Source organism: Lontra canadensis, unplaced genomic scaffold, assembly GCF_010015895.1.
Source record: "Lontra canadensis isolate GAN:19392208 unplaced genomic scaffold, GSC_riverotter_1.0 scaffold23, whole genome shotgun sequence".
Lineage (NCBI taxonomy): Eukaryota > Metazoa > Chordata > Mammalia > Carnivora > Mustelidae > Lontra > Lontra canadensis.
The window spans coordinates 7,328,272-7,342,910 of record NW_022631017.1 but is presented as its reverse complement, the minus strand read 5'-3'; the positions used below and the strand labels follow the sequence as shown (position 1 = coordinate 7,342,910).

The 14,639-nt window shown below is 47.7% G+C and overlaps 1 protein-coding gene across 2 annotated transcripts; it reads left to right on the top strand.

Moving 5' to 3' along the window:
* On the top strand, window positions 1-14,089 carry NCR2 (natural cytotoxicity triggering receptor 2). 2 transcript variants are annotated; one of them, XM_032862227.1, is made up of 5 exons: window positions 1-95; window positions 242-583; window positions 6,360-6,489; window positions 6,585-6,695; window positions 13,920-14,089. In XM_032862227.1, exons 1-5 carry the CDS (start codon window positions 8-10, stop codon window positions 13,993-13,995), a joined length of 747 nt encoding a protein of 248 aa, XP_032718118.1. In that variant the 5' UTR covers window positions 1-7; the 3' UTR covers window positions 13,996-14,089. The 2 variants fall into 2 exon arrangements, with proteins under 2 accessions (XP_032718118.1, XP_032718117.1); XM_032862226.1 differs by lacking the exon at window positions 13,920-14,089 and adding an exon at window positions 7,323-7,719.
* Window positions 14,090-14,639: the final 550 nt, after the last annotated feature.

Here is a 14,639-nt window from a genome sequence, read left to right as displayed (position 1 = left end):
GGCCCCCATGTCTTCTCCCGCCTGCCCACAGGGAAAGGGCGGGAGGCTCTGGAAAGCCTTGCTCCTGCCACTGTTGCTGCCACTGCTGATCACAGGTGAGGAGGAAGGGAAAAGCGTGGGGAGGAGAGGAGGGTGCTATAGGGACATCTGGGACAGCGGGACACGGAGCAAGTGCTTTGGGCCATGGGACAGCTTATGGAGCTGGTGCTGGTGTAGCCCTGACCTGCAGCCCGCTCTCCAGGCTCATGGGCACTACCAGAGGCTCAGCATCTTCACCGAGTGGCAGGGCAGACGCTTTCTGTGACATGCCAGTACCCCCCCAAAGGCTGGCCCTACGAGAGGAAGGGCTGGTGTAAGGAGCTGTCAGCGTTCAAGTGCACCAGGCTCGTCACCAGCTCTGGTCCCGGCAGGCTGGTTCAGTCCTCTCGATTCTCAATCTGGGACAACCCTAGCACCGGCCTTTTCATCGTCACCATGACTGGTCTGAAGGAGGAAGACTCAGGACACTACTGGTGTAGAATCTACCACGCTTCCAGCAACTCTGTCTCTAAGTCCATAAGATTCTATCTGGCAGTTTCACCAGGTAAGCCCCTTCCTGGGGATCCCCTCACTCCCTTCTGGTGCCTCCTGTTTTACTAGTCCCCCCCTCCATCCAGTTCTTCTGGGAAGCCTGCTGGGAACAGGTGCACGCACACTCCCACCTCATTCGCTGCCCACCTTGATGATTTACAAGTCTCCTAAAAGATGCTCAAACAGATCATTTGAGCATGCTGACCAGCCTGAGCCCCTATGATCTGACCACAGGGAAGCCCAAGACTGTCCGGCATTTTTAGAGAAGGTGCCTGAATCTGGCACATAGTAGATGCTCAGTAAATGTCTGGTCACTGGCCACAAACCAACCCCCCAACCATGTGGGTAGCATGTTGGGTTGTCCATTCCTCCTGGCCCAGATCAGCAGTCAGCATACTGCTCTAAAAGCCAAGGATGGTTTTTAGATGGTTGGGAAACAAGTAAAAAAAGATAAAATTCTAAGACACATGACAAAGGAAATTGAAATTTCAGTGTCCAGAAATAAAGGTTTGCTGGGAGCACAGTCATACCTGTTTGCTTGTCTCTGATCTAAGGCCATTTTCATGCTATAGGAGCAAAGTTGAATAGTTCCAAGAGAGACCGTAGAGACCACAAGCCTAAAAGTTCAGTTATAAAAATGGCCCACCTTGTTCGCTGCAAGTGTGCACGTAGGTGGTAGGTGTAGGTGTTCAACATTCTAGCCTTAATGTTGTTGTGCCTCAGTCGTAACTGAGCAAGAACTTAGAAGTTAAATAGCAATTTCCCATATTAAATGCCATCCACACTTTGGACAAACAACCTGTAAAGCCACACTGAAGGACTTTAATGTGACAAAGAAACATTCCTGCTTGTTAACTTCCTTAATCTGAATTACACTAAGAAACCATAACTCTTCAGAGAAAATATATTCAAAATTGCTTTAATGTTTTAATAACACCTTAATAGAAAACCGGTCTCACAGAGTTATGTTGACAGAAATTCAGGAAGGAATTTCAAATCAATTTCCACAAGCTCAATATTTTTATTTTTAATTCTTACAAAAGGGAGCTAGTGATGTTCTATTTTCAAAATGCGTCCTCAATCCTTCGTCAGTAGCTTGTTCCAAAATCTATCTTATAAAGTTATGTTTATATTGAAAACATCTTTTGATGAAAAAATGGATTCTAGATCTAGGAATTTCCTACCACATATCTTCTTTTAGCAGAAAATAAAATTCAAAACATTCTATCACACTGTTAAGGTTTATCCATGAGTACCTTTGCAGATATCCGAATTCAAGATCATCACCTTTTTTGATGATAATTGTTACCAAATTAAGAACATGCTGTAACAACTCATAGAAACTTCTTCTGAACCTCTCTAACTTCTGTTTTTGCCCTGATATTTTGTTTGCCATTGAACAATATGTTGCTTTCTTCCCTTGAGTGGAATAACTTCAAAGCCATAATATAACCAAGGCTGATTGCATGATTCACATCTTTAAAAAGTTAATCATAACTCGGTTTCGATCTTGCCAAAACATTAGGAGTCCTTTCCGTAGATCATACATTTTCAACAGAACTCTCCCTCTAGGTGATCTCTGTTAACTTGGCACACAATACCAACCGTGCAGGGTTTGCACATTATCACAGAATAAAGAGAATGATTTCAAATTCAATACACTCATCTTTATTTAATTATCTTTATTAACATATAATGTATTATTAGCTCCAGGGGTACAGGTCTGTGAATCGTCAAGCTTACACATTTCACAGCACTCACCATAGCACATACCCTCCCCAATGTCCATCACCCAGCCACTCTATCTCTACCCCCAACCAAGCCCCAGCAACCCTCAGTTTGTTTTGTGAGATTAAGAGTTTGTTATGGTTTGTCTCCTCCCAATCCCTACTTGTCTCATTTTTACCTTCCCGATCCCTCAAACCTCCCGCCCTGACTCTCAAATTCCTCATATCGGGGAGATTATATGATAATTGTCTTTCTCTGATTGATTTATTTCGCTCAGCATAATACCCTCCAGTTCCATCCATGTTGTTGCAAATGGCAAGATTTCATTTCTTTTGATGGCTGCATAGTATTCCAGTGTGTGCATATGTGTGTGTGTGTGTGTGTGTGTGTGTGTGTGTGTGTATACCACATCTTCTTTATCCATTTGTCTGTTGATGGACATCTAGGTTCTTCCCATAGTTTGGCTCTTGTGGACATTGCTGCTATAAACATTCGGGTGCACATGCCCCTTCAGATCACTAGGTTTGTATCTTTAGGGTAAATACCCAGTAGTTTAACGCATTCATCTTTATGTAATTCACAAGTTTTACCACTTTGGGAAGTGCACAGTGTGGGTCAGCCGGTACTTTCTCATAGCACGCCTTCTTAATCTGAACGACCATTCCAGAATGTCCTCCCACCCAAGCAGCTACAGCCACCAGAACATATTCCTGCGTGAACCTGGAGTCCCAGACCCCTGGTCAATAATACAACCCTTCATGGCTCTATTCAGTTCAGGGATAGTTGTGTTTCTGACAATGAAGCAAAACGAGACAGGAGAATGACTTCCTCTCATCCTTTTCAAAATTGCATGTACAGTGAAAAGAAGACCTTTTAAGAAATTTATAATTCGGGGCACCTGGGTGGCTCAGTGGGTTAAGCCGCTGCTCTCAGGTCATGATCTCATGGTCCTGGAATCGAGTCCCACATGGGGCTCTCTGCTCCGCAGAAGCCTGTTTCCTCCTCTCTATCTGCCTGCCTCTCTGTCCACTGTGATCTCTGTCAAATAAATAAAATCTTAAAAAAAAAAAGAAATTTATAATTCAAAAAAAAAAGAAATTTATAATTCAATCCTCTTTTTTAAAAAAGTTTCTTTTGAATTTGTGGTTTTATGTTTTCCGTGTAAATGTCACTCGTTTTCATGATGTATTTGTTCCTCAGCCGGCACATCTCAATAGCTAACTCACTGGGTTTGGTACTTCACTATTCATTATAGCTACAAAACTCGTGCCAAAGGCGAGTGTCAGCGCTTCCCATGGCTGTCGGCACAAATCTCCACAAAGGCAGTGGCTTAAAACCGCGCAAACTTGTGATTTTACAGTTCTACGGATCAGAAGTCTGGAAGGGGTCTCACTGGGCTCAAATCAAGGCGTCAGAGGCTGTACTCCTTCCTGAAGGCTTTTGGATAGAATCCACTTCTTGCTTATTCAGGTCTTGGGCAGAATTCTCTTCCTTGTAGCGATAGGACCGATGTCTTGTTCTCTGGCAGACTAGGTACTTTTCAGCTTTTGCAGCTTCTAAAGGCTGCCACATTCTTTGGCCTGTGGCCCCCTTCATCCATCCTCAAAGCCAGAGGCCCTTTCCCAGCTGCATTTCTCTCAGACTACAACTGGGAAACACATTCTGGTTTTTTATTTTGTTTCGTTTTGTTTTTAAATTTCATCCATTTATTTGACAGAGAGAGAGAGAGCATAAGCAGGGGGAACAGAAGAGGGAGAGAGAAAATCAGGATTCCTGCCAAGCAGGGAGCCAGACTCGGGGTTCGATTCCAGGGCCCTGGGATCACAACCCAAGATGAAGGCAGAGGCTTAACCAACTGAGGCACCCAGGTGCCCTCAATCCTTGTTATTAAATATTGTAATTAGATGGGGTCCACCCAGAATCTCTCTCCACCCCCAAGATCTTTTTTTTAAAATTTCCTGTATTTTTTTAATTTTTATTTTATTCATTTATTTGACAGAAAGAGACAGCGAGAGAGGGAACACAAGCAGGGGGAGTGGGAGAGGGAGAAGCGGGCTTCCCACTAAGCAGGTAGCCCGATGCAGGGCTCCATCCCAGGACTCTGGGATCATGACCTGAGCCGAAGGCAGCAGCTTAATGACTGAGCCACCCAGGCACTTCACCCCAAGATCTTTGACCTTAATGGCATCTTTAAAGTCCATTTGGCCACGGAGGATGACATTCACAGGTTCCTGGTATTAGGACACAGACATTGTTCTGCCTATCCCGGTGACGGATAACCTTTTCAAATAAAACCAGTGCATCTTTGGAATTAATTCCACAATCATCATTTGGTTTGTTATTACTGCGACATTCAGAGAAGAGATGGCTTTTCTTGACATAAAGCTCAAGGACAGGGTGCCTGGGTGGCTCAGAGGATTAAGCCTCTGCCTTCAGCTCAGGTCATGATGTCAGGGTCCTAGGATCGAGCCCCGCATCGGTCTCTCTGCTCGACAGGGAGCTTGCTTCCCTCTCTCTCTCTGCCTGCCTCTCTGCCTACTTGTGATCTCTCTCTGTCAAACAGATAAATAAAATCTTTAAAAAAAAAAAAAAAAGGCTTAGGGACTTTTGTTTTGCTGTTTGTGAGTCCTTGAATGAGCTAATCACTCCTCCACCTTAGCGAATCATGATAAACTCTAAATTTTTTTAACGAGGATAGATTAAAATTTTCAATGATTATAAAAATAACAAACTATAAAAATAATTTTTTCAGGTGTTTACACAATTTTGGGTTAGAGTCAACCAACTACTGTTCAAGTATCATGGTCCTGCTCGGTAGCTTGCCCCCATGGAGACTTCCATGACTGGGTGACAATGACCAAACTGGTCCATATCCTGTTCCACCAGACCTGTTTACCAGTCACATGCATGGACCTTGGGGCAATGTCAAATTGATGTCGAATTTCAAGATCCTAACTCCCAATTTCTGTATTCACCTTGTACGGGCAGGTTATAAACAATCTGTGGACAAGCACCAGCCCATAGACCACACACTGTAGCTCAGGACTAGACTTTTCCCTGAGGGTCCTGAGGACCTCCTCTGGTTGGGAATAGGGGTTGCTCCAGGTCATCCCTCCGGGCAGCCTCACCGTCATGTCCACTTGTCCATTGGCCTGGGAGTCTCTCCAGGGAAATCCCCTGTCATGGGGTGTCCCAACACCAGGCACCCTCTCCTCCCTGTCCCCTCAGCCCCTGCGTCTCTCTTTTCCTCAGCTTGGGGGAGACTGCTCCCCTCATAGGCCCTGGGTGGGTGTGCAGACCTAGCTGAGGACCCTGACAGTCTCCATTTCCTGTCACAGCATTGAGGCAGACACCACCTCTTTCTCTTCAGGGCCTCAGCCACCCCCAATAGTCATTGTCCTCTTGTCTCCTTAATAGCCCCCATCACCTTTCCAGAGGTGACCTTCCACCAGCCTCCATCAAGAGCTCTTAGCACTGGTAGGTCTGGGGTCTTTCTGGAAAGGCAAGGCAAGTGGGGACAGGGGGACAGATAGCTCACAAAGTTTCAGAATTAAGAGGGGGCCCCATAAAAGGTATTTACCCAGGTCATTGAGGCAGTGGGGCCTGCGGAGGGGCCTAGGGTTCTGCTGCCAAACTGGGAAGGACAGGGGTGGAAAAGCAACCTTAAAATTCCCCATGAGGGACCCCATCCCCTAACAGTCCCAGAAGTATGACCAAGAGAAGAGATGCCAGAGTTGAGAGCCACTTAAAGACAGTGACTGTTTCCATACTTGGGGAGGCTGAAAGCTAGAGAGTGCCCTTCCAGCCATGTAGAAACCCTTAGACGGAATTCCAGGCCTCCTGACTCCTCTTCCAGTGCTCTTTCCAGACCCAGGAATACCACCACAGGCCCTGTGTAGAGCCTGAGCCACAGCTCTGTCTAGTCTTGAGCCAGAGGACTTCACAACCTGGGCCCAACCCCACAACTTATTTTTTATCAGGGTTGACCAGCTTTCCTGCGGTCCAGAACTGATGTGCTGTCCCACCAGCTAACAAGGAGTCTTTCTCTCTCTCTCCGACAGCTCCTGCCTCCACACAGGCCATCCGGGCTTCTGCTGAGCTGGTCTCATCACCGACCCAGAGCTCTGTGCCCCCAACTGGAAGAGCCAAGGAGGCCCCCAGAGCCTCCTCTGCCGTCACCACCTTTTCACCGTGAGTTCAGGGTGGGATCCTCACCCCGACGGCCCTGGTTCAGGGGCCCGCAACCCCAACCTACTCCTCTCCCCTTCTTGTTCCCTGTCCTCTAGGCAACAAAACTCCACCCTCCACTCTCACCCTGCAGCCCCCAGCGCTCTGGCCCCCGTGCTCTGTGTGCTGCTTGTGGCCAAGGGTCTGGCGCTAACAGTCCTGACTGTTCGGTGAGTAGGTTTGGTTGTGCTTGGGGGGAAAATGGAGCCCAGAATGGCTTCTGTCCCAGACCCATGGTCAGACAGGGAATCAGCAAGAGAACACAGAAGCAGGAAAAATTATACCCAACAGGGCTGTCCAGATGAGTCCCTCCTGGGCTCCATCCATCGCGTGTGCTCACTAGCGGCCCTCCCCTATGTCCTTCTCAAACTTGGGTGCCTTGTCCACATCTCTCAGTCTGTTTCTGCCTTGCCTCTTCTCCTCCTCCTTTCCTTCCCCTGCTCCTCTCCTGCTCTGATTCATCCCTCCTCCTGGACCACTGACCTGTATTTAACCTCCCACTCCCTGTCTTTCCAGGAAGGACAGCCACCAGGCCAGGGCACCCTCCCAGGGCCCAGCCCCTTCCCAAGTGGTGAGGGAGAAAGGCTGTGTGCAGAAGGGAGAGTCGTGCCCTGGGGAGAGGGGAAGGCAGGAGGGTGAAGGTGGGGTGGGGGGGGCTGGGGGAAAGAAAGCAAGACCAAGAGTTCCTGGGGTCAGGCTTGCTGAAGGAGGGACCAACTCTGGGGGACAGGGTGACTGCGTCAAAGAGAGAATTTGAGTCACTTCCTATATTTCTCCCCACCCCACCCCCATCTCAGAGCCTTAAGGAGTCCACACGTGCAACATAGAGGGAAGTCTCTGATGTGTCCAACTCCACCCAGACTCCAGGCTTCGGGATCCAAGGATGGCCAGTCTTCCCCAGGCCCCCAGGGAGCTCCTCCCTGGACTCTGAACCCTTTGTTCACTGCAAAGAAAAGGCAGAAGTCCCCCAGAACTTGCTCCAAGACCCTTGGCTACACCCCTCACTCCAGTGCTGAGGATTTCCCAGCCTTGCCTCCTCCCAAGATCCAGGCCCACCAGTTGCTCACACGCAACTGGCTTCTGGGCCAGCACCATCCGGGTATGGGAGCTGAAGGCCAGTGCAGCAGCTGTCCCCCAAACCCAAGCCAGCACTGTGGGCGACTCTGACTCCTCTCCCCGCTCTCTCCTCCCCTAGTCCTCCTCCTCATCCCCTGGCTCCATCCTCCTCCTCCCTTCCCCTTCTTCCCCTCCCTCTTCCTTTCCTATCTGTAGCCCTACAGCTCAGCCAAGATCCCAGGTCACCCCCAACATTTCTCTCCCCATCTTCATTTGCTCAGCCACACTTTGCCCAGCTGCTCTGTTCTGCTTCTCTCTGTTGTTGCTGCCTCTCCATCCTCTTCCTCCATCTTTGCAAATCCCCACCCCCGGGCACTTGTACCTGGCCAGTCTGTCAATCACCTAACTGGTGTCCTGCCTTTGGTCTCCACCTCCTGGATTGCTCCCCTTATCCATCCCTTCTCAAACACCCCGTGCATTTTTACTGCATGGGAGATTGAGTCCAGTGTCATGATTGGGGTCTCAAGTCCTTCCAGGTTCAGCCTCCCCTTGTCACCATGTCACCGTGCACACACCCCACACCCCCACATACCCCCCACACCGCTTCATGCTGCCCTCACTGCCACCAAGGGGGCTGTAGGCTCCGGAGAGCAGTGACCCTCCCTTTTCTTGCACAAACTAAGCAGGAGTCTCCACACCTGAAACCAGCCTGGGCTGACCCCAGGCACTGCCCTCCTAGAGCTACTGTCTCTCTGACACTTCTGTCTCCATGTCAGACTTTCCAGACTGAAACTTTCTTTTCCCTCCTGTTCTTCATCTATTTTTCTTTATTCCTACTTTCTGGGAAAGTTCCTCAAGGTTACATTCCAGTTCTTCTATTCAAAATTTACTATTTATGCTACTACAGCTTAATATTTCTAAATGGTCCAATTGTTCTCTGAATGTTCTTTACAGCCTGCATGTTTTCTTTGGGGATGTCATTTTTTTCTCAGGCAATATAAAAGTTTTCACTTTTGAGGGTTGGTTTGTTTGTTTGTTTGTTTTTAAGCTTTGTGTATCTTCTGTTTCTTCCAAATACCTTTTTGTATCTTCTGTGTTCTCCTTTCATTGACTTCTGTCTTTCCTCAGAACTTTCTGGAAACTTCTCCTGCTTCTTGGCGGCCCTTCAGGAGTTAAAAGCTTGGAGGCTCCCTGTGTGTTACAGAGGTTTGTGGACGCTACATTGATTTGGCAAGGGCATTGATACAGACTGTTACAGTCTGTACTGTTACAGTCTCCCCCTGCCCCATCTCCATTCACATGTTGAAATCCTAACCAACCCCCCCAATAATGGTATTTATAGGGGGGGGGGCCTTGGAGGTGACTGGAGGGGATTGTGCCCTTATAAAAAAGACCCTACAGCATTCTCTGGCTCCTTCCACCCTGTGAGGACGCAGCTAGTAGACAGACCTGTATGAATCAGGGAGGTCTCGCCAAACAACCAGTTCCACTGGCAACTTGGTCTTGGACTTCCCAGTCTCCAGAACTGTGAGAAATAAATGTTACATAAGCCACCGAGTCTGTGGTATTTTTGTTACAACAACCCAAGTGGACTAAGACAAGCATGGCTGCACTTTTTTCTCTTTGACGTTTCAGTTTCTCCAAAAAGGCTCTTTGAACTGTTCTTCTGGGGGTGAAAGCTTGGTTCTAGGCACCAACTGTAGCAAAGCAAAGGAGCATCTCTGCCCAGCATCTGTTTTCACTCACTTGGGCGCCAGGTGGAAGATGCTTTCCCTCTCTACCATGCCAGGTTCCCTGAGTAGGAATCTCTGACTCAAACCTCATCAGAGACTAACCTGCAGGTTGTCTGCAGGGTGTGAAGAGCGGAAGGAGAAAGGATGTGGGCACTTGACCTACTAGATCTGTCTCAGGGGAGGCAGAGAAGATACAAGTCTGACCACTTCTCAACCGAGCCCCCCACTTGTAGTCTGTGTCCTGAACTATGCACGCCTCCAATTTCTAGGGTTTCTGGGATTCTAAGGTAAAAAGGATTCACTTCTTATTTCTCCTACCCCCTTTTCTCTGGTCATTAAAGTCACCCTATTGTTACCCAGCTTTAAGATGCCCCTGGAGCTCTTTCTCTCTATCCCCGAAGATGGATTTATATAATTTTTACCCATTTACCACCACTTCCCTCACACAAATCCCACACCTCCTTGGTGGGAACAGAGAAGACTCAGATTTTCCATCAAACCATCTGTCCCCACTCCCACTACCATGGGCAGGACTGAGCGAGACCCCCAATCTCCACTTGCTCCTGTAAAGATTCCCAGCCCCTTCTCCACCCCGTCCCCCACAGCCAGTGCTGGGACCCCCAGACCTGTGGCTTCGTTCCTTTCTCCCTGTTTATTCCAGTCACAAGAGCCCAGGGCTCCCTGGTCCTCCCTCTTCACCCAGGATCATGTCATAATAAGACCTTATGAATTCATCAAGTGAGCCCATTTCCCACTCTTTCCCAAATCCATCAATCTTTTCACTCTTCCCTCTGAAATATGAGCACTCATGAGCTCACCTTCTCTGTAGGTCACCTTCCTATGTTCACAGAAATTTGCCTTTCCTCTGAGAACACTGCTCTCTCTGTAGTTGGGTGACATTTCACTCTCCTTCACCACTAGGCCTGACGTGGGCAGGGTGTCCTCTTCGCTCCTCATCACCACTTCCTATCTTCTTACCCTACCTAAAGCAGCCCCACAATTTATTTCCTGCCATCAGACTATACCATACACCACGTTATTGTGACATCTCCTATACTATCTGGAGTCGCCCTCCTTCTTCTCATTGTCCTTAACTGCTGGCTTATGGTTACTCCCATGGTTCCTGTCATCATCCTTGGTGAGCTGGAACCCACTTGGACTTATGGACCATCCTCCCAAATCCCTGGCCTCCCAGTTCCTGACCTCCTCTCCCACAATGATTTCATCACCTTCCTGCCTCGGCCACCCATTCAGATGGTCAACAGGAGTAGTGGCTCCACTCCTTGGTCTTAACTCAGAGCACCCACCTTCTAGCCACCACCTGTCTCTCTAGCTCAAGCCTACTCACCTGATCACAGTGCCCCTTCAACCCCACTGGGATCCCTAGTCCACTAGTCTTGCCATCTTGACCCTCTCCCTCACTGCCCTCATGCTTTCCTTTTCCTTGGCTTCCATGGCCCACCCTTACAACTGCTCTTTTGAATACAGTTTCAATTCCTTTTCCCCCTCTGCTTTCATTGAACTCTCCTGGCACAACTCCAGCCCTGGTTGTATTCGGCTTTCCATTGCTCCATCCTGCATCTTGTCCTAAAGCTGAACACAGCTGGAGAAAAGCAACCTACCTTGAAAAGTCTCTCCCTTACACAAGTGGTCTCCATTCTAGACCTCTTGTTCACACCGCCCTCTGGCCCCCCACATTCCAGTGCTCTCTCCTCACCCTCAGCTGGTGTCCTTGCACATTAACTCACTGAAAACAATGAGGCCTTTTTGGTCCAATTTCACCCATCAATTATCTCCCTTCTCTGTCCCAAGTGCACTCTCTTTTCCTTGCTCCCATTGCAGACTGAACTCTTCACATAGGAACCCATCCCATCTTCTCTTGTCTACTTAAGAAAATTACTCCAGAAGTTCACCCCTCTCATGTGTCATGACAATCAGAATGTAAATGGGCTATGATGTATTAAAAACTCTCTCTTGACCCCACAGCACCTCCACCTACTGCCCCACATCCTATTGCCCTTTATGACAAAACCCATAAAAGGAGTAGATACATTCTCAGTCCCCAATCTCTCTCTCTCTCGTCTCTTAAACTCCAATCAGGACTTTGTTTGACCCACTCCCTGAAACCTCTTGCCCCCGTCTCCAGTCACTTCCACATTGCTAACTCCAGAGGTCAAGCCTCAAAACTCATCATATTGGAAAGATGAGTGGCTTTGGAAATGACTCACCACTCCTCACTTCCTGAAATGCTTTTTTCCCTTGGCTTACAACAACAACAATAACAAAGTCTTGTCGTTTTCCTCCCAACTCATTTGATGCTGTGCAATAAGTTACCTAAAACCTTAGTAGAGTAAAACAACAAATGATGTATTTATTATCTCAAAAATAAGTCTGGAGTGGGGAGTCAGAAATTTGGCAACATCTTAACTAGTGTTCATGATTCAGAATCTCTCATGCACTGCAGTCAGGACGTCAGCAAGAAATGGAGTCATCGGAAAGCTTGACAACTGTGGTCCAGCTCCAAGATGGCTCACACACACCATTGCTGGGATGAGGCCTCAGTTTCTCTCTATGTGGGGCTTACTTCATGATGTGGAAGCTAACTTCCCTAGAGAGACTGATCCAAGAGAGACTGAGGAGAAAGTCACAGTGCCTTTCATGATCTAGTCTGTGAAGTCACACACACTTCAATAGAAGGTGGTCGCTAGGGCCAGCCCACACTCAGAGGGAGGGATGGGTCTCCATATCTTGAAGGAAGAGCTACAAAACCACCACAGTTCCTCCTTGGCCACAAATTATTAACATTTCTCCCTCATTCAAAATACAGTCTTCTAAAATGCACTCACGGGTGAAGGGAGTCAAAAGGTAAAAATGCAAGATTAAAAAATGGAGAGAAAAAAGATACACCCATCCCCTCCAAAAGCTTCCACAAATCTCACTGGAATATGGCATCAGCATTAGGTCCAGAAGATTGTCACTTAAATCAGGCCCAGACGTGGATGAGTCTCCTTGGGTGAAGTTCCTTACATACAGCTCCTTGGGTGCCCTTAGTTCTCCATATGAAGACCTGTGGGTGGAAGAGACAAGTTATCTACCAGACACAAACCCAACATACAATGGTGACATAGGCCTAGGATAGCACGAGAGTCATCCCTGGTCAAAAGAGGGGGAGATGGGAGGCAAATAGAGCAGTGATCTGTAGAAAAACTGGAGCTCCACTGGACGGACATTGGAAATTCCTTGATTTGGCTCTCCCTTACTTTGACCTGGGAATGAGTCATCATGGCTCTTAGCCTCTCACACTGGGCTCCTGGGTCTGCCCTCTGAGGCATCCTTCACTTTCCATGAAAGGCTGTCTGTACTTATAGCTTCGTAGTGTTCTCAACCTGCTTCCTTCCAGAAGAATTGGGAGGATACAAAGGCCTTTTTTAAATTTTATACTCTGTTCCTTTCAGTCCAAGCTGGTGGTACTTTGTGAATATCACTCTCTAAAAAAATGTGTGGGTCTCCTGTGAATCTTATTGAAATCCACTCAATTAGACAAAAACCATACTCACAAATCTCTTCAAGATAAGGTCTCTTCCATACATTGGGCTTCTGCTGAGAAGCTGAAGGGTAATCTCTTTTAGCATCATGGAAGCCCTTGAGTTTCATTAAAGGAGTCTGTGAGGTACGTACCCTCAAGATCCTTAGGGGGCCTTTGTTTAAAGCATTACCTTGATCTTTCTCGGGTTCTAATAAGGGATTCCACAACCAAGCTTGGTTTCATATTTAGACCATATTTTCCTGAAAGCTTTAGCATCATTCACTGTGTGGAGATCCTGAGAATTTTCAAAGCCATCAGAATCCAGCTCTTTCATGTTAAATAGTCCTGCCTATAGTTTACCTCCCTGCTCTCACAGTTTCCAGTAAGCCAGGGGAAGAAACCAGGCAGCCTCCTCGAAACTTGGCCCAGAAGTCTTAGCTACACCACCCAGTTCATCACATATTTCTTCTACTTTCCACATTACTGCTGGTGGCTGTGTTGCTAACCTTCTGTCACCACACAGCAAGGTTCCTTTCTTCTTCTCCCCTACTGGCTCAGTGAATTTGGGAGAATGTTCTTCATGTCTCTATGCCCAATCTCCTCGGCAGGGAAAGGAGAACTGATAGTATCCACACAATATTTGGATTACTAAGTGGGATGGTATATTCATAATGCATCAGACATATGGAGGACACGAGGAACAAATGCTTAGTTTTAGAGGGAGTGAGGTGTAGTGGGAAGAGGATTCACCTGTTACAGAGCAGAAGCCACTCAGAGCTGATCTCAGCTGGAGGGACAGAGAGCCTACAGGGAGTCAGCTCCTCTTCTTGGTAGACAGCAGAGGGGAACATAGGAGAGAATCAGATTGAAGAAACTGACCAACCTAGGCCCAAAACACATGCATATTCACTGACATCCCCGTTCAGGCCAGTAGTGGTCAGGGACAGCCTTCCTCCTTACCAGGAGGCTGTGGTGACCAACTCAGTGTAACGGGACAGGAAAGGGGTAGCCTTTGCATCTGGGTGCCATTCTGCCACAGTTCCTGACCTCCTCCTCCTGGATTCCTGCTCTGATTGCAGGTGGGACATGCAGTGGACAACCCTGATGGAACCCAGGAGCCCAGATGCCAGTAAAGTCACCTGCCACTTTCAGTAGGTCATTGACTTCTCCAGATGCATCTCCTCACCTGTAGGGAGATAAATATTGCCACCACACTGCTGGGAGGGCTTAGATAAACAATACAATTGGACAAGCCTTGCACATTATAAAATTATGTGACTACATATTTTTTCTGAAGTTTTCTTCAAATTCTTTTTTTGTTTTATTTTGTATCATAAAGTTTTATTTACTTAAGTAATCTCTACACCCAACTTGGGGTTCGAACTCATGACCCTGAGACCAAGAGTCACACACTCCTCCAATGGAGCCAGACAGGAGCCCCTAAGTTTTCTTCAAATTCTAAAACTGTCCTGCATTCCCATATCTGATCTCCAGGGGACCAACTTCTCCACTTTTTACTGTTTTCGCCATCATCCCCCTTCTTATCCTCACTTCTCCCATTGGCCCCAGACACTCAGGAACCCCATCAGTGTTGTTCCAAGCAGGGAAAGGGGGGCTCCTGGGTGGCTCAGTCATGAAGGTCTGCCTTCGGCTCAGGTCATGATCCCAGGGTCCTGAGATCAAGCCCCATATTGGGCTCCCCGATCAGCGGGAAGTCTGCTTTTCCCTCTCCCACTCCCCCTGTTTGTGTTCCCTCTCTCGCTGTGTCTCTGTCAAATAAATAAATAAAATCTTAAAAA

Coding starts and splice junctions, on each gene's coding strand:
- NCR2 (XM_032862226.1), top strand. CDS start 8: ATGTCTTCTCCCGCCTGCCCACAGGGAAAGGGCGGGAGGCTCTGGAAA. Junction 96..241: donor GCTGCCACTGCTGATCACAG/GTGAGGAGGAAG, acceptor CCCGCTCTCCAG/GCTCATGGGCACTACCAGAG. Junction 6,490..6,584: donor GCCGTCACCACCTTTTCACC/GTGAGTTCAGGG, acceptor CCTGTCCTCTAG/GCAACAAAACTCCACCCTCC.